The sequence below is a fragment of the Drosophila persimilis genome, unplaced genomic scaffold, assembly GCF_003286085.1.
Source record: "Drosophila persimilis strain 14011-0111.01,24,50 unplaced genomic scaffold, DperRS2 tig00000663-arrow-arrow-pilon, whole genome shotgun sequence".
NCBI lineage: Eukaryota > Metazoa > Arthropoda > Insecta > Diptera > Drosophilidae > Drosophila > Drosophila persimilis.
This window is the reverse complement of record NW_020825331.1, coordinates 1,304,592-1,319,887: the sequence shown is the minus strand read 5'-3', so window position 1 is coordinate 1,319,887 and position 15,296 is coordinate 1,304,592. Positions and strand designations below refer to the sequence as shown.

Here is a 15,296-nt window from a genome sequence, read left to right as displayed (position 1 = left end):
TCCGGCTCGTTTATTAGGAGTAATTTGATCAGGGAGCCAGTGATTGGTGAACGCACTTGATTAGTGATTATGATGCATAGTTTCAAGCACTTGATTTTCAGAAAGGGAGCGTCAAAACAGCACGATACCGTTTCTTGATAAATGATACATTGCTGTTGGCATCTATCGATAGCTGACATATCGATAAAAATAAGATACAAAGAAATAAACAAGCCAAAAAAAATGAGAAAACCCAAGAATATAGCTCAATATTTCCGTTTTATGAAGAATAATCCAATTTGGCGTGACTGTAGCGACGCTTCGAAGCCGGCTATTGACCACATCGATAGGTTTTGATCCGATTATATTTACGATGGGACGATAGCCTTGTATACTCAAGAAAGTAATATTCAATACACTGTAAACTAAATATATACTTGTATAATTATTTTCCAAGGCGAACACTTTTAAATGAAATTCGCGCTGCAAATATTTGAAATGTATCGTTCCAGTTCCTCTCCGCTCTATTAGTTATCGTCTTTCTAAGTCGGGAACTGTCCACCACCGGTGCCGATTTCGAATTCTGTTTGTTGTTTATTCGTGCACAGCACAGCAATCGGCGCTCGGACTTAAAACAAATACGAATAATGTAAAGTTTGTGTTACATATAATTGTCCATTCATTTTCCCCACCATACCAGTAATTGTGCGAAATTTTCGGCACAACAACAATTTCAAGTCAAGACGAATCTCTGCCACTTTTCGAAGGCACCGAATCTCCCACACAATCGCAGCACGGACGCACACACTCCCATATAGCAACGTACGTGTGTAGTATTTGCATGGCACATGCACAAAAAACTGGTGTATGTTTGATTTATAACTAAAGTGAGATTAAGTTCGAAATCTCGGTGGTATAAAGGTGAGCTATTTGAGTATAGTTTTGTGTTGATTTTAATGTGATTTTCTCTAATTTTGTTTGTAATCTCCTCCAAAAAAGTAAATTGCCTTGTAGCACTCACACACAAACAAATAGCCATGTGTAAATAAGTTGACTTTTTTGTGTGCAAGCGTGCGTGTGTTTGTGTGTGTGATGCGTGAATCTTGGCTTTGATTTGGTAAAAAAAAAAGCAATAAAGCAAATACCTATTTACATAATTTAAAGGTCAATTCGAATAGGGCCTTTATTCCCATGAGAGTTACTTACTAAAACTAGCCCACCCCACTCATTAAAAATATCCAAAACTGCCTAAACTTATGGAAATGCTAAATAGATCTGTAAGTTTTGTCTCAATTTCACTTTCGACCCACTTCGGTGGAAAATGTGAAATGGAACTGGGAACAAGGCTAAAAAAGTACGTGTTCTAATTGGGAAACTACCGTTCGTTTTTATAATACCAACCACACTCTATGTATGCATTGTTTGTATCTACTGTACTACTATTTATAATACTATGAATCGTATGTTCAGCCATAACTTCTTTCGAAATAATAAACATATATGTATATTGGCAAGCCCCAAGTCCAGTCATTGTGAAACCAGATACTTGTATGTACTTAAATCAAAGCGTGAACAGCTCCTCCGATAAGTAAAGAGATCTTTTTCATATATGTAAATATTTACACATGTGTCTGTTTGTTTGTTAGCCCGTAATCGAGCAGTGCCGAGCCGAATATGGCATAAAAATGCCGAGTAAGATGTTCTCGTAGACAAAAATTATGCAAACGCCACAGATTTTGTTTTCTACCCAAGAAAGATCACGGTTTTTTGGGTTTTGTTCACTGATAAGGAAAAGATATCAAGTGAATCATATTTCACGTGTGTTGTTTGTTCTATGCATTCTACCTCCCTCCAATCCACTCCACGCCACACCGCTCTACTCCACTCAACTCCACTCCCCCCGCCCCCACACAACTTTCATTTTGCCGTCCGAGTGCTAGTAGTCGATTTCTAAATTGTAATAAAAACAAAAAATCATTTTTTCTGAATTTCGTGACCGACTTTCAGATGGCGTCCAACAGCCCATCGAAGAAAAAATCCTCTGGTATGCGCGTTTTGTGGATACCAGGCAGAAAATCCCACCATCCCAAGGGCCGCTATAGCACCACCAGTAAGCACGTCTCGTACTCGGGTCCGCAAAAGAAAAGCGAGGTGTGGTCCTTGGGAGGCAGCAAGGCACAGACCGAGCTGATTGACTTGTAAGTAAGAGGATGGTTTTATTCTCGGAGGGAGATCCAAAATATAATGCAAATGCATGCAATGCCCTCCCCTCCCCTCCCCTCATACAGCAGCCCATGGATTCACAGTCGAGCTTACGATTTACTAATTATAACAATTGTTGTGCCTACCCATACCTGACACTCGTCGCTAATCATTGCAAAATAATACTCGCACACGCAATCGCCCTGGCAGTTGTTGCATAAATCGATTCTCTGATGGAATGTATCCGTAATCTTTCAGCCCAATGTCCGACGGTCTAGCTACACCATCATCGTCCCTGAGCATTGTGGCCACTTGCTCGTTAGTTCAAAGCGTGAAACTCGATCATCACACTTCCTCTGATGATTTAGTCGGACTTTCAGAGACTGCCACGTTGCCCGCTTCGCCAGGAGCTGAAGATACTCCGCCACAGAGTCCACTCTCTGAGGCACCATCGACGCCGTCCACAAAAGCCATGACCTCTCCCAATGTTATAACAACAGCAGAAGTGCAGAATTTGGTAAATAATCGTTAAAGATGGGAGGGAGCGGAGCCATCAGTCAATCATAATTGCAATCTGTTTTCTGTTTGCAGCACAACTTTGTGTGTCCCGAAGATCTGCCCAAGGTGCCAGGGCATTTGGCAGCAACAGCCGAGGCAGAACTGGCACTTAACAGCTCGGCAGGAACGACAGCTTCGATAGCAACGACATCCTCGCCACAGGCAAACCGCAAGGCAGAACCCCAGCAAATGCCACCAATAACATCGCACTCGCAGCAAGCGTCACCCCAAAAGACCAAATATAAGAATCACAATAACAATCAGGTAATCTACATTACTTCTCCTTTCAATCCACCTATATTTATTTATGTTTTTTGTATGTTTTGTATGCTCAGGAGGATATCAATTCAATTGAGAGCCTCTCCAGTTTTCCACGCTTTCAGGGGAATGCCGCTGATTTTGATTGGATCGACGAGATGGTGCAGCAACGGAACTGCAACGAACTGATGCACAAGAACAAGCGCAAAAAGGGCTCGAAAAAGGCCATCGAGAGTCTCGAAAAGGACCAATTGGATGGCAAATCCTACGATTACAAGACCAAGGACAATATTGATAATAATGATGGTGATGAAAAGATGGTCACATGCCTCTACTACTCGCTCATGTGCTGCGACTGTACTATATCATAATCGAATGAGAGCGTTTAAGCCTCTCCAGCTACATATATCCATGTAAAATACCTCTTTAAACCTACCTATGTATAAAATATGTACGTTTTTTGATACGATACCTTTTAGTAGTATAATAATCTTCGAAAAGAACCCGACCCCAAAATGAAGACACGACAGACATTTAGCATAAAACAAAATTGAAATCCGTACGCCCTCAGTAGCTACAGACAAAAGAATAACTGAAGTATTAACGAATTTATAATGATTTACATGGAAGGTTATATTATAATTTACAAAAAAAAAAAATAACAACAACCACAAAACAAAAAGAACATTCAAATTAACTTCCGTACTCTATAAAAGAATACGAGTTAGTGTGTCAGAAAACAATCTCGTTTTGTATGTACATTATTAAAGCTATTTTGTACTTTTGTAAATAAGGTATTTTCTACAAAATACACCATAAAACAAATACAAAACTTGTAGCTTGTATTATTTATGCGCCCAAAGCGAAGGAAGCTCTTGAAAATGAAACCCACTATCGGGCAATGTGTAGAAAAGCCAAACCCTTTACGTGCTGACAACCCCCTGCTAGAGTAGATGCAATATCAATATTCTCAATATTCTTTGAATATTCCGAATCACTATAAAACCATTTTTTGTCATCCAACAACATGGTTAATATCATAGACTTTGGTAGAACCCTATTTTAAGATCATCTACGCATTCTAAGGGTCTCTCTCTCTCTCTCTCTCTCTCTCTCTCTCTCTCTCTCTCTCTCTCTCTCTGTGCATACTGACACTCGAAATGTACTTTGTATTCTTTCACTTAGCGAAAATTTAAGACTGTTTTTGTCCGTCTTCATCTGCTATTGCTTTCTACTAACGCTTTGTTTCTCTCGATACGATAGACCTGTTGATAGAACTCACTTTAAAAGCCATGGCGTTGTCTTTCTCTTCATGTATGCATGTATCCTTTTGCTTATGGCACATTTTAACATTACTCGAGGGCACTGCATCGTTATGCAAAGCATACGATACGATAGATCTGTTGATAGAACTCACTTTAAAGGCCATGGCGTTGTCTCTCTCTTCATGTATGCATGTATCCTTTTGCTTATGGCGCATTTTAACATTAATCGGGGGCATTGCATCGTTATGCAAAGCAATGACTGCTCGCAACACATTTTTTTGGTAACTTTTGGTCTTGTTTTATGACCAGTTTGGATCGTAATGAAAACCAGTTTGAAAGCCAGAGCCAAAATTAATTTTTCTTGATCTTATTTCGAATTAAAAACGAATCAACAAGGTGCATGCGATCCATTCAAAAACAAGATTCGCAAGGTAAAGCAAAGAGAAAGCCCAGGTATTTGGTGACGTGACGAGGCTAATCGTAAGGCTAATGATACGATACCTACATAAAATAGAATTTCGCTCAATATGCTGAAAGAAGAACACGGACAATTGGTTTTCAACTTGACATAACATTTTTCATAAAAATTTAATACAAACATTAAATTTACAAATATATATATAAAAACAATTCACAATCACATATAAATTTTTATCATTTTTTGTTTTCGGGATGTTAAATATTTCGATTTCGCTATATACCTCCAAAGTAAGGTGTTTTTTTTTTTTTTTTAATTTACTAGTCCAGAGAGAGAGAGAGAGAGAAGGCGCGCAAGAGAAATCCAAGAGAAAATCGCGTTGTCAATTGCGGGTTCCATCAATCAATCAATCAGCTGAGGATATTATTGCTACAGCTAGTAGTTGCTGCTGTTGCTGTGGCTGTCGGATCTCTGTACGTATTGTTGGATATAATATCATCTGGTTCTCTTCCATTTCTATTCCCGTACTCATTGCAACTTCTTCTCTTGGGGACGGGGGCGTGGCCACCGGCTCCCTTGCAATGAAACTCAATCGCATCAATATCTTTTGTACTCTCAATGTAAAATTCGTTCCCATGTATTGTGCCTTTGGGGTCATAAACGATCCGCTTCACCTCTGTCGTCACATCCAACATATCATCCTCAGTATTATCAGCATCAGCATCATCATCATCGGTGTCATCGTCCTCGCCCACATTAAATATAAATCTGGCCTCATTGCTTGTCTGTGCGGCTGAGGCGTTCTTCTTTCGACGACTACTCCCACCCGACGACGATTTGCTGGCTATCTTTCTATATCTTACGGAATTTCTCGATACATAGTTGCTGTTTCGCTGCAGAAAGAACAAATATTGATTTACAAAAGCTTCAATTATTCACATGTTAGATGTCTGTTTACCTGTAGAACAGCAAAAATAATGGAAAATATGGTGATAATAAGCAAACAAATGGCCACTGCAATGGCCGTGATGGCCGTCAAAGGAGAGTCCAGCCGCACAAGGAACTCATTGCCATTGCCCTCACTGCCTCCAAGCTGGGCATCAGCTTCAGCATCTCCGCCACCGCTTTTGTACACGCTCCCACTGCCGATGACTGTACGCCGTTTACCGCCCGTAGAGGTAGCTTTGCATTCACCTGGTCGGAGGATGCTTTTCACAATTATACGACTTTAATCTTATTGATCCGATCTTACCCGTTTCCTTGTCGCAATGGCAGCACGCGACTGATATTGTGGTGTCGTTGGTGGTGGTCTCGTTTTGCTTACAGCATGGCACACACTGGCTGTTTAACTGATCCAAATGGAGGGGCGGTGCGCAGTTCTTGCACGAATACTGGCCAGGGCCAAGGCAGGAGCGGCACGAGTCGTGGCAACCCTTGCAGGTGGATGTCGTGATGTCGTAGTACTGTGAGCTAAGGCACTCCATGCACAGTCCTCCATCGAGCATAAAGTGTGGCGGGCACGAGGAGCAGGCCAAAGGACCGGCATCTGCAAAAACACAAGTTATTATTTTCCGAAACGTGATGTAGAACAGCATTTTCCACACATACCATTGCATGTCTTGCAATAGTGATGGCACTTCTGACAGCCAAAATCCGACTTGTAGAAGCCCTCGGGACACTCTGGATGGCATTCGCCGGCTGCCAGCTGCCAGCCAGCGGGACACTGAACGCACTGGTTGCGACGTGGCCCACTGCACGTGTGACAGCTGAGATAGCACTTGGCACAGATGCCCCGATCGCTGTAGTAGCTGTAGAAATGGTATTAGACAATAAATAAAAGAATGAAATACATTAAATAATCATTTACCCATCGGCACAGGTGGTGCGGCATTCGCCATTCTGCAGTTCGAGGCCCTTGGAGCAGTTGCTGCAATTGGTGCGCGATATGCACTGGCTGCAGGTGTGCAGACAGGGCGAACAGACGCCCGTCTCCATGAAGAACCCATCCTGACACCCGCTCACGCATCGGCTCAGCTCCAGCAATCGATTTGCGGGGCAGGACATGCAGTTCGTCTCGAGAGCACCATTACAGCTCTCGCAGGAGGCATGACAGGGACGGCACTGGCCTTCAATCTGACTAAAGAATTCGGCTGCGATAGAGGGAATAATATTAACATGAACGAAGAGAGGAATGTAATTTCATTTGACATACATTCATTGCACGCCTCACTTCCGGCCACAATGCATTTGTCCTTCTTGTTCAGCGACCAATTTGCAAGGCACTCGGAGCATATGCCATTGCTGGTGCAGGTCTTGCAGCCCTCCTGGCAGGGCATGCACTCCAGCCGCTTCTTGTCCGCATAAAATGCATCCGGACAGCTATTAAGGCATTGGTTTTGCCAGGCATAACGGCCTGGTCGACACGTGATGCAGTTCTGGTCCGTTGGGCCATTGCATGTACCGCATGTCGAGTGGCAGAAGGCACATCTGTGGTAATAGAAGAACATCAGGCTTACAATTTCTATGGCAGGGATTTTCCGCTGCTGCACGTTATCCTACTTGTTATCCTCCGTTTCGTATGTGTCCAGGGGACAGGCCGAGTAGCATTTATTCTCATGCATCACCAGATGATGGTCACAGCTGGTGCAATACTCGGGATGGTCCTGGCAGGAGGCACAGTTTGGTTCGCAAGGAGCGCAGGTTCGATTTCTGCTATCTGTTTTGGAAAATACAAAGACACACACAAAATTACGGTCACATTTAACATTGAATTCTTTTTAAAGCTCTCTCTTATGGGACCTTAGCAGCATTTACAGGTTTTTTTTGTTCAATCCAACCCCTCAATCTCGCCTTAAACCAAAAAACTTGTTCTTGCTAAGTCTTGCAGGAAAAGAAAAGAGATGGCTATACCTAAGCATCATCTCTCTTGCCGTCTTCTTTCATCTCTGATTGTTTACAAGGATACAAAAAAAAAACCATAAATTCCCATTTTTATAGGTATTATAAACGTGTTTATAATATGTTTGGCTATAATAATGAATCCAATTATAAACAAATCACAGCTTCAATTGCACTTTTGACTACTGAATGGAATGATTTCTTGGAGCAATACAATTGATGGAGAGACCCCTCCACAATCATAATTGATCCCCACAATTAACCCCTTTTGAATTTCGGAACAGGCACAGAATATGTTATTCTGTTTTGCATGTTCTTCCTTCTGTTTGCTTTTCCTTACTTTCAAAATAACCATCTGGGCAGACTTGCAGGCAGACAGCCAGATCGATCACATGCAGATGGGCTGGGGCGCAGGTGAGGCAGCTGTCGGGTCCGGCGCCAGCGCAGGTCTCGCAGGAGTCGTGGCAGGGCCAGCAGATGCCCACTTGATTGGGAAAAGATCTAGGCGGACAACGGCTCACGCAGGTGCTGTAAACAAATCGTATTTTGAGTCGTGTTAAATCATTTTTTGCTGCTTGCTTACTTGTCCAATCGATAGTGACTGCAGGCCACACACTGTGTGGGTCCGCGGCCATAGCAGCCCAAGGAATCGCATTCGGCATCGCAGGAGTACAGCACAATCTTCTCCTTGGTGGCACCGGCTGGCTCTGCTTTCAGCTGGGCGGCCGCAACGCCAGTGACATTCTGTCCATCTAGCGTAGCGGTGGCCGGTTCTGGTTCCGATCCGGCACTGGTAAAGATATTCTGATAGTTGAGATAGCCCGCAAAGCTGTCGGTGTTGTAGTTGCCGCCCTCGTTGGCCGGCTGGCCGATATTCGAGGCGGATGGGAAGAGAAACGGATTGGCGCCCCCGATAGGGCTACGCATCTGTGGATTCCCATTCAGCAGTTCCGACTTTAGGCGCATGGGCTGATTGGATGTTCCATAAAAGATCAGCTGCCATTTGGATAGAATCCCCGGCTGATTGACCCTTCGACGGCCGGCATTTATCACCTGCAAGGTCCAGCGTCCCTCGGCCTTTTCCCCCCAATAATGAACGCTGAGGAAAGGCCAATCGTCAAAGTTTGACTTGACAATGTCACGCGGTCGTTCAAACAGCAGCGTGCTCGTGGTGCCCATGGGCGAGGTCAGAAGAATCCTTAAATTTCCTCTCGGAAAGAAGCGCAAGGTAATGCGACACTGAACATGCTCTAGATATCGCACCTCATTGATCGTCCCCGCACAGCCATTCACATCCATGTGGGTGGACAGTGTAAAGCCAAAGGAACCCTCGATTCTCCTATCCTCGTTGTTCTCCCGCGACTTGCAAATATGCTGAGGCGGCACCGAGGTCCACTGCTCTGCCATTGAGACCATGGCCCCCGCATCCATCAGTCCGTAGCCGAATTTGTGACTGTATTTCCGCTTGACGCCATTCGGGGTCCAGCCGCCCTCCTTCTCCAGCGGCGAAGGTCGCGACGTATACACCACCAGGTACTGCATATCCCGCCAAGTGAGATCCGGATTAGCCTCCAACGCTAGGGCACAAATTCCAGCTGCCAGCGGCGCTGAAGCCGAAGTTCCCGTATGCTCCACCGTGCAAATATGATCGGGTCGCAGACGTCCATCCATATCGACGGTGGCCACACTCTTGTCATGGCCCGGCGTTCCCGAGCTATAGGTGGTGGCCAGCGTCGAGGAGCATTCCTCCAAGTACCAGGGCTTGAAGCCCGCCTGTGTGGCACTTGATATGGAGAGGGTGAAGATCGAATTGGTGTAGCCATCGCAGTTGCACGAATCGGTGTAGCGGCCACCGTTGCCCGAGGCCCACACAAAGATGGAACCCCTGCCCTGCCGACCGCTGGTCACGCCATAAATGAAGGCGCGCCGGGCCAACGGACCGGGGCCATCCACCGTCGAGCCATCATCCTCGGGTCCCCACGAGGCACTGTAAATATCAATGTGCGAGGGATTCAAACTCAACGCCTGGGCCTCCACTACATCGTTGACTTTGCCATCGAGCATGCGAACACCTAGACAGGGAATAAAGGAGTACTATAAGCCAGAAGAATGTCCAAAGGTCTCCGATACACTTACCACCAATGCTGGCATTGTAGGCCACACCCACGCCACAATAATTGTTAAAGGCCACGGCTGCCACTTCGCCGGCGCAACGTGTGCCATGCTTATTGTCGCCATTATCCTGTGGCGTGGGATCCGAATCGTTGCCATTGATATCGAATGAGGCATCGGGATCCTGAAAATGCGGAAAGAGTATGTTTCCGTTAGAGCATATTTTACATAGCACTTTTAACATTTATTTACGTAGTTCTGGGCCAGGTCTGGATGATTTGTTTGGATGCCATCGTCTAGTATAGAGACGACAACACCCTTGCCGGTGTAGCCCTTCTGCCAGGCAGGTCCCACATTCATATCCAGGCCGTCCTTGGCTCCACCGTTCTGTTTGGGCGCGGAAACGAAACACAAATATAACTGCGATTAGATCACAACTCTAGTCTATACTCGTATACATAGAACAATACTAGAACAAGTGTTATTCCAATCAGTGTTCGAAATACATAATTTACAAAAAACGTCTACCATTCTGCTGCTTGGGCTTCCTGAAAATTCAATAAAAATGTATCAGTGGGTCGCAGCAACTGGCAGCAACAAGAAACTAAAAAGTGACCAAGACTCTTTTCGTAGTCTTATAAAGTGTTGCGACTTTGGAAATACCCTCCTGTCTCTCATATAGTAATTATTTGACATTCTTATACCCTTCCACTCGAAGCCACCCTTCCCGTCTTTGCGAAACAAAACTGAAACTTTTGGGGTGTACTCGTACTTTGAACGATACAAAAATTAGGTTGTAGACCTGGTTCGAATGCTTCCCATGCCTATATCTAGAATATAGTAAGCGATTTATACACAAAATATTTTCTTAAAACTCTATCCAACTCTATCAGACATTTATCTGAGTTTACAAGCGGAGTGTATGGCATTTTATTTGATTTTTTTGTATTCGTATCAATGCAGTAGCCATACCTGAAGACACATACTACATACTCTTTGCAGTTTTTATGTCTTCTTTTCTTTAGCGCTTTTATCAATAAAACAAGCTACTAATCATGGAAATTGTTCAAAGAATAACAGAGGTATGCCAGGTATGTATTTTATACTAATTTAAATTATATTTTGAAAGCTACATATTCGAGTATTTATGTAATTCCTTGATCTGGCCTACAGCATAGTTTTTATATCTCGAATTTTTCAAATTTTCTACAAATTATTATGTGTATTTCGGTGCTAGAGTTATGGAACAGAATAGGGTATTAAACAGGTCGACAGCAGGCTCACTTTTTCTTTCTTTCTGTCTGCTGACTGCAGCTGCGACTACTGATATTTTTCAGGAAAGGAAACCCAAGCAACAGCAAGAGCTTCACTTCGACTGTATGTTTTCAAACACTGATGCCAAAAGATCTACGTTTTGGTTAGAGGCACATCTACATATGTAGAACAATCTACAAACAGAATGGAATATCTGGGGTACAAGCAAACATTTAACATTCAACATTTAACATGGTAACAACAGGGTAACAACAAACATGCATTTTGAAGTGAGAGAATATGGATTTACATACTTTACTCACCAGATACCACTGCTCCTTGAACAAGGGATCCGGAAATATGGAATGCGAGCTAACATCACGATACTCCAATCGTGGCGAATGCGTGGATAGATGGGGCTCTGGGGAGTATGGAGAAAACAGCGATTCGTCGGGGGCATATTCTTGATGGCTTGATGGACGCAAAACATTATACGGACTGTAGGTGGGCAGATCCTGGAAGGGACCATCGCGCTTCCGTCGTACTTTCTCATGCTGTTGCTGCATCCATTTCACCTATAAGAAAGTAACCATCCCATCATTTCCGCCTCTCCTCTAGTGGGCATGGCTCTCAGTCCTTGTATATTTTACCTCATTCTCGGATCTCAGATCACTCTGATGCTTGTGACTGGAACGCAATGAACGCTTCGACACGCGATGATGCTGGAAGACATAATAATCGTCGAGTGCTCCAATCTGCAGAGAGTGAGATAATCAAATGTGGGTTAGCTGGCAGAGGCCCTTAGGGGAGGACGGGTAGGCGCCTTCGAGTCGTCACATACCTGACCCCGATTCACGAAGCCATACTTGTCCGCAATGGCGTCGGCCACATATTTGCCAGCCGGAATGTGTACGGCAAACTCATTTGTGTAGATTGCCTCCTCCGGAATACTGTAGGGGCCAAACACATCGTTCTCATTGAGGAGATGCTGCTGCCCCAGCTGCTCGTGCTCGTGTTCGTGTTCGTGTTCACTGGCATTTAAATGAGTATTACGTATGACCTGCAACTCGTCTGCTAGAGGGTCCGAGGCAGAGTCAAAGTCAGGGTGAGTGTTGGACCTCACGCTCGCGGCGTTGGCCTTGTGGGAAGTGGTTTGAGTGATTTCTGTTTCTGTTTCAGTTTCAGTTTTGCTAAGGGACAAATTAACAGCCGCCGCATTGCTTTCGGTATCGTTCTCACTGCTGATGCTGATGCTGGTGCTGCTGCTGCTACTGCTGTTGAGTATTCTTCGTGCGGCATTGATTTGTTGTTGAGTTTCGCTCACGCTTTCGCTTTCGCTATATCGAAGAGCACTACTAGTGTTTCGGCTTAGGACTACTAAAACTAATAAAAAATATATACAGCTCTGTGCCATTCGATTAAATTTACATAAATAGACTCTATTGAGTTTTGCATGTGCTGCTGGTGGAGGATGTGGAGGAGGAGCTCTGCTGCTACTGCTGCTGCTGCTGCTGCTGCTGTTGCTGCTGCTGCTAGTCTTTGTCGTTGCTGTTGCTTTCGGTAGCGTTTGTTTGCAGTGCTTTCGATATGCGGGCTCTCTGGCAGGACTGGGTCTACAGCCCTGCTCCTGTATGATTGGGAGGATGTTTCTTGTTCTTTTTGTGGTTGTTGTTGTTGTTCTGGTGACACCTCCTAAATCAAGCATTATAAAACTATTGTTCCAGCTGGAGGAGCGGAGCGGGGGTTTTTAGGGGGGTTTTTTTTATTAGGGTAGTTGCTTTATTCTCCTGAAGAGTCTTTTTGCAGCAACGTATCGTCCGTGTCCGTGTTCCTTTCTTGTGTCCGTACTCATGTATCTACTGTTTGTGGGCTCTGGTGTCTGGTGTATCTAAAAATAGAATATAAACAAATGTAGCAGAAGAGCCTTAGATCTTAATCTTAATCTTAATCCAACCATTACTATTATCTTCTTCTTAGAAAACAAAAAAAAATATATGAAACGTGCAACGTGGGCGGGCGTCTGGCTGAGAGGGAGACATCTCTGCTGATTCATGACCCCCGGAGTGATGATAAAACGTTTCAGTTTCAGCTTTTTCTTTTTTCTTTTTCAACACGAAGGTGATTCCCGTTGAGTGAAGCTCTCGAATAAATGTATGTACATCTGTACATATATATATGTATATTATATTTATTCTCTCTCTGGCTCTGGTGATGCAACAGAACAGTAGCCGAGGCAGTTGGTTGAAGGGGGAGGGGGACTTATAAACAATGACTAAGCAAAGTCATGTCTGAATATCATTAATTTAATAGTATAAAGAAAGAAAGAACAGAGTTACCCTGGAAATCTTTCTTTTCCCTCCCCCCAAAAGCCTTTCTTTCCCTACCAATCCCTATGCCTTGGCAAAACGAATAAATTACGAGTGCACGAGTGTGGGACTCCTATTCGATTATTCAGAATATGTGCAACATGTAAAACTCTGGGTACAATGCTTGCGCATGCCACTGCCACAGAGGGACAGGGAGACAGACAGACAGTACTTGTAGATTATATATATATGTATGTACATATATATATGTGAAAGGAGAAGTAGGAGGAATCAAATGCGAAGAAGAACTGACATAACCATTTTGATTTCCATTCCCCATTCCTTAAGCGATTGTGCACGTCCCGTTGGGGGTTTTTGTTGTTGTTTTTGTTTTAGGAATGAACACAGAGAGAGAGACAGAGTACGGTACATATGTACGTGCCCCTCTGATGCACATGACGGATGGACGGTATTTATTACCGATAAATTGGTGGTACCGTACATTTTTGGTAGTAGGTACACTAGCGGGCACGTAGATATGTATTGGTACAGTACAGTGAGATTTATGTGACCAAAAGTGTGTGCATGTAGAGCGTGGGAGGTGGAGGAGGAGTAGCAAGTGCAGACAGGCATATCCGCATGCACCAACGGATAAGGAGGGGAAGGCAAGACGACGAAGACGAAGACGACGAAGACGAAGACGACTACGACGACGACGACGAGGAGACTCTTTAACAATATCTCCCCTCCTCATATTGATTCCGGTTTCTGTTTCACTGTGCCATTTCGCGTTTATACAACATACAACTTCTAGTTTTGCGAGTGGTGGTGGTATGTACATACATCTATGTATGTATGTACATACATAGTATGTATCATTTGTTTGTATAATACACAGATTTTTCATTTTTCACACACAAACACACAGATTTCGCACTAATTGTGCTGCAACAACAATGACACCTTTTTTTGTTTTGTTTTTTTTTTTTGCTGGGGGTGTATTGGTGTACTTTTGATGGTGTGTGACGGCGGCAGCGACGGCTCAAACCCGACACACACACATGCACTCACAGATAAGTACGTAAGAGTTGGCATTTCGTACATACATACATACATACATGAACATATGAATGCACGTAATGCATAGACAACAGTCAGAGACACATTCAAATTTATGTATACATCAATGTGCATCAGAAACAACAACAAAAAAAACTGAACCCGTTTCGTTGCACGGATGGTTGGATGGATGGATGGATTATAAGTATTACTCGGTCACATTTTGGGTAAGTACATAAATCACAGCTACAGTTTTTGGCACGGGACTGGAGGACTGTTGACGTCTAAGGGCGCGGGTCAGAGGCGCTCTACGACTTACGCCTTATCAACACAGAAAAATCCGAAACAACTGAGAGACTGAGACGCTGGCTGGTACACTGATTGCGAGGAGGCCCCCAAAGAGAACGCGTGCTTACCATGCGTACATATAGGAACTAACCGAACGGACCCGACCCGACCGTTACGAACAAGCGACGACGACTGCGCTGCGCTCCAGCTTAAACTGAACTTTATTTTGAAGTTAATACTCGTACATACAAACATACAGAGCCAGAGACCCGAGCCGCCGCCGCCGCCGCCGCCGCAACCAACAGACGCCTGCCTGGTCGTGTTGTTGGTTGGTTGTTTCTTTCTTTCTCGCTGGATTTTGTGCTAACCGCATATGCATACATACGTACAAACATACAATCGCACACTCTTGGCTTACATATAGACATTCGTACATTCGCTTTGCCGCCTTGCCTCTACATATACATACACTCGTTCATACATATGTGTGTATATGTGTATATGTCTCTCCAGTTGAGACTAACGAAAGCACAGCTTTAGGAGCTTTCAAAACAAAATGAAATGCAAAACATAACACGCAACGGTGCTGTAACAAAACTAATTAGTATTACGTACGTATGTATGAATGTGTGTGTGTGCGGGTGTCTCTTCACCACATACATACGTACACATTTAAGACGTGTTTTCATATGCAATCTG

The 15,296-nt window shown here is 44.0% G+C and overlaps 2 protein-coding genes across 5 annotated transcripts; one reads left to right on the top strand and one right to left on the bottom strand.

Annotated features, from left to right (window-relative positions):
* Nucleotides 1–558: 558 nt before the first annotated feature.
* On the top strand, nt 559–4,818 carry LOC6599352. Its single transcript, XM_026991321.1, has 5 exons — nt 559–900; nt 1,987–2,177; nt 2,440–2,698; nt 2,773–3,003; nt 3,075–4,818. Exons 2-5 carry the CDS (start codon nt 1,987–1,989, stop codon nt 3,366–3,368), a joined length of 975 nt encoding a protein of 324 aa, XP_026847122.1. The 5' UTR covers nt 559–900; the 3' UTR covers nt 3,369–4,818.
* A 77-nt stretch (nt 4,819–4,895) lies between these two features.
* LOC6599354 (furin-like protease 2) lies at nt 4,896–14,801 on the bottom strand. 4 transcript variants are annotated; one of them, XM_026991426.1, is made up of 16 exons: nt 14,726–14,801; nt 11,786–12,832; nt 11,595–11,699; nt 11,444–11,519; nt 11,259–11,365; nt 9,943–10,077; nt 9,715–9,874; nt 8,162–9,650; nt 7,919–8,106; nt 7,240–7,396; nt 6,893–7,167; nt 6,548–6,830; nt 6,289–6,488; nt 5,933–6,226; nt 5,639–5,874; nt 4,896–5,573 (listed from the first exon to the last, which is right to left on the bottom strand). In XM_026991426.1, exons 2-16 carry the CDS (start codon nt 12,647–12,649, stop codon nt 5,091–5,093), a joined length of 5,052 nt encoding a protein of 1,683 aa, XP_026847227.1. In that variant the 5' UTR covers nt 12,650–12,832; nt 14,726–14,801; the 3' UTR covers nt 4,896–5,090. The 4 variants fall into 4 exon arrangements, with proteins under 4 accessions (XP_026847227.1, XP_026847228.1, XP_002024477.2 ...); XM_026991427.1 differs by having other exon boundaries at nt 11,268–11,365; XM_002024441.2 differs by having other exon boundaries at nt 11,259–11,519.
* Nucleotides 14,802–15,296: the final 495 nt, after the last annotated feature.

Excerpts from the sequence above, each read along its gene's own strand:
- LOC6599352 (XM_026991321.1), top strand. The coding sequence starts at position 1,987 with ATGGCGTCCAACAGCCCATCGAAGAAAAAATCCTCTGGTATGCGCGTT. Across the intron at positions 2,178-2,439 it reads CAGACCGAGCTGATTGACTT|CCCAATGTCCGACGGTCTAG; the intron begins GTAAGTAAGAGG and ends GTAATCTTTCAG. Across the intron at positions 2,699-2,772 it reads CAGCAGAAGTGCAGAATTTG|CACAACTTTGTGTGTCCCGA; the intron begins GTAAATAATCGT and ends TTCTGTTTGCAG.
- LOC6599354 (XM_002024441.2), bottom strand. The coding sequence starts at position 12,649 with ATGCTTGATTTAGGAGGTGTCACCAGAACAACAACAACAACCACAAAA. Across the intron at positions 8,107-8,161 it reads AGTCACTATCGATTGGACAA|CACCTGCGTGAGCCGTTGTC; the intron begins GTAAGCAAGCAG and ends ATTTGTTTACAG. Across the intron at positions 5,574-5,638 it reads TTATTTTTGCTGTTCTACAG|CGAAACAGCAACTATGTATC; the intron begins GTAAACAGACAT and ends TTCTTTCTGCAG.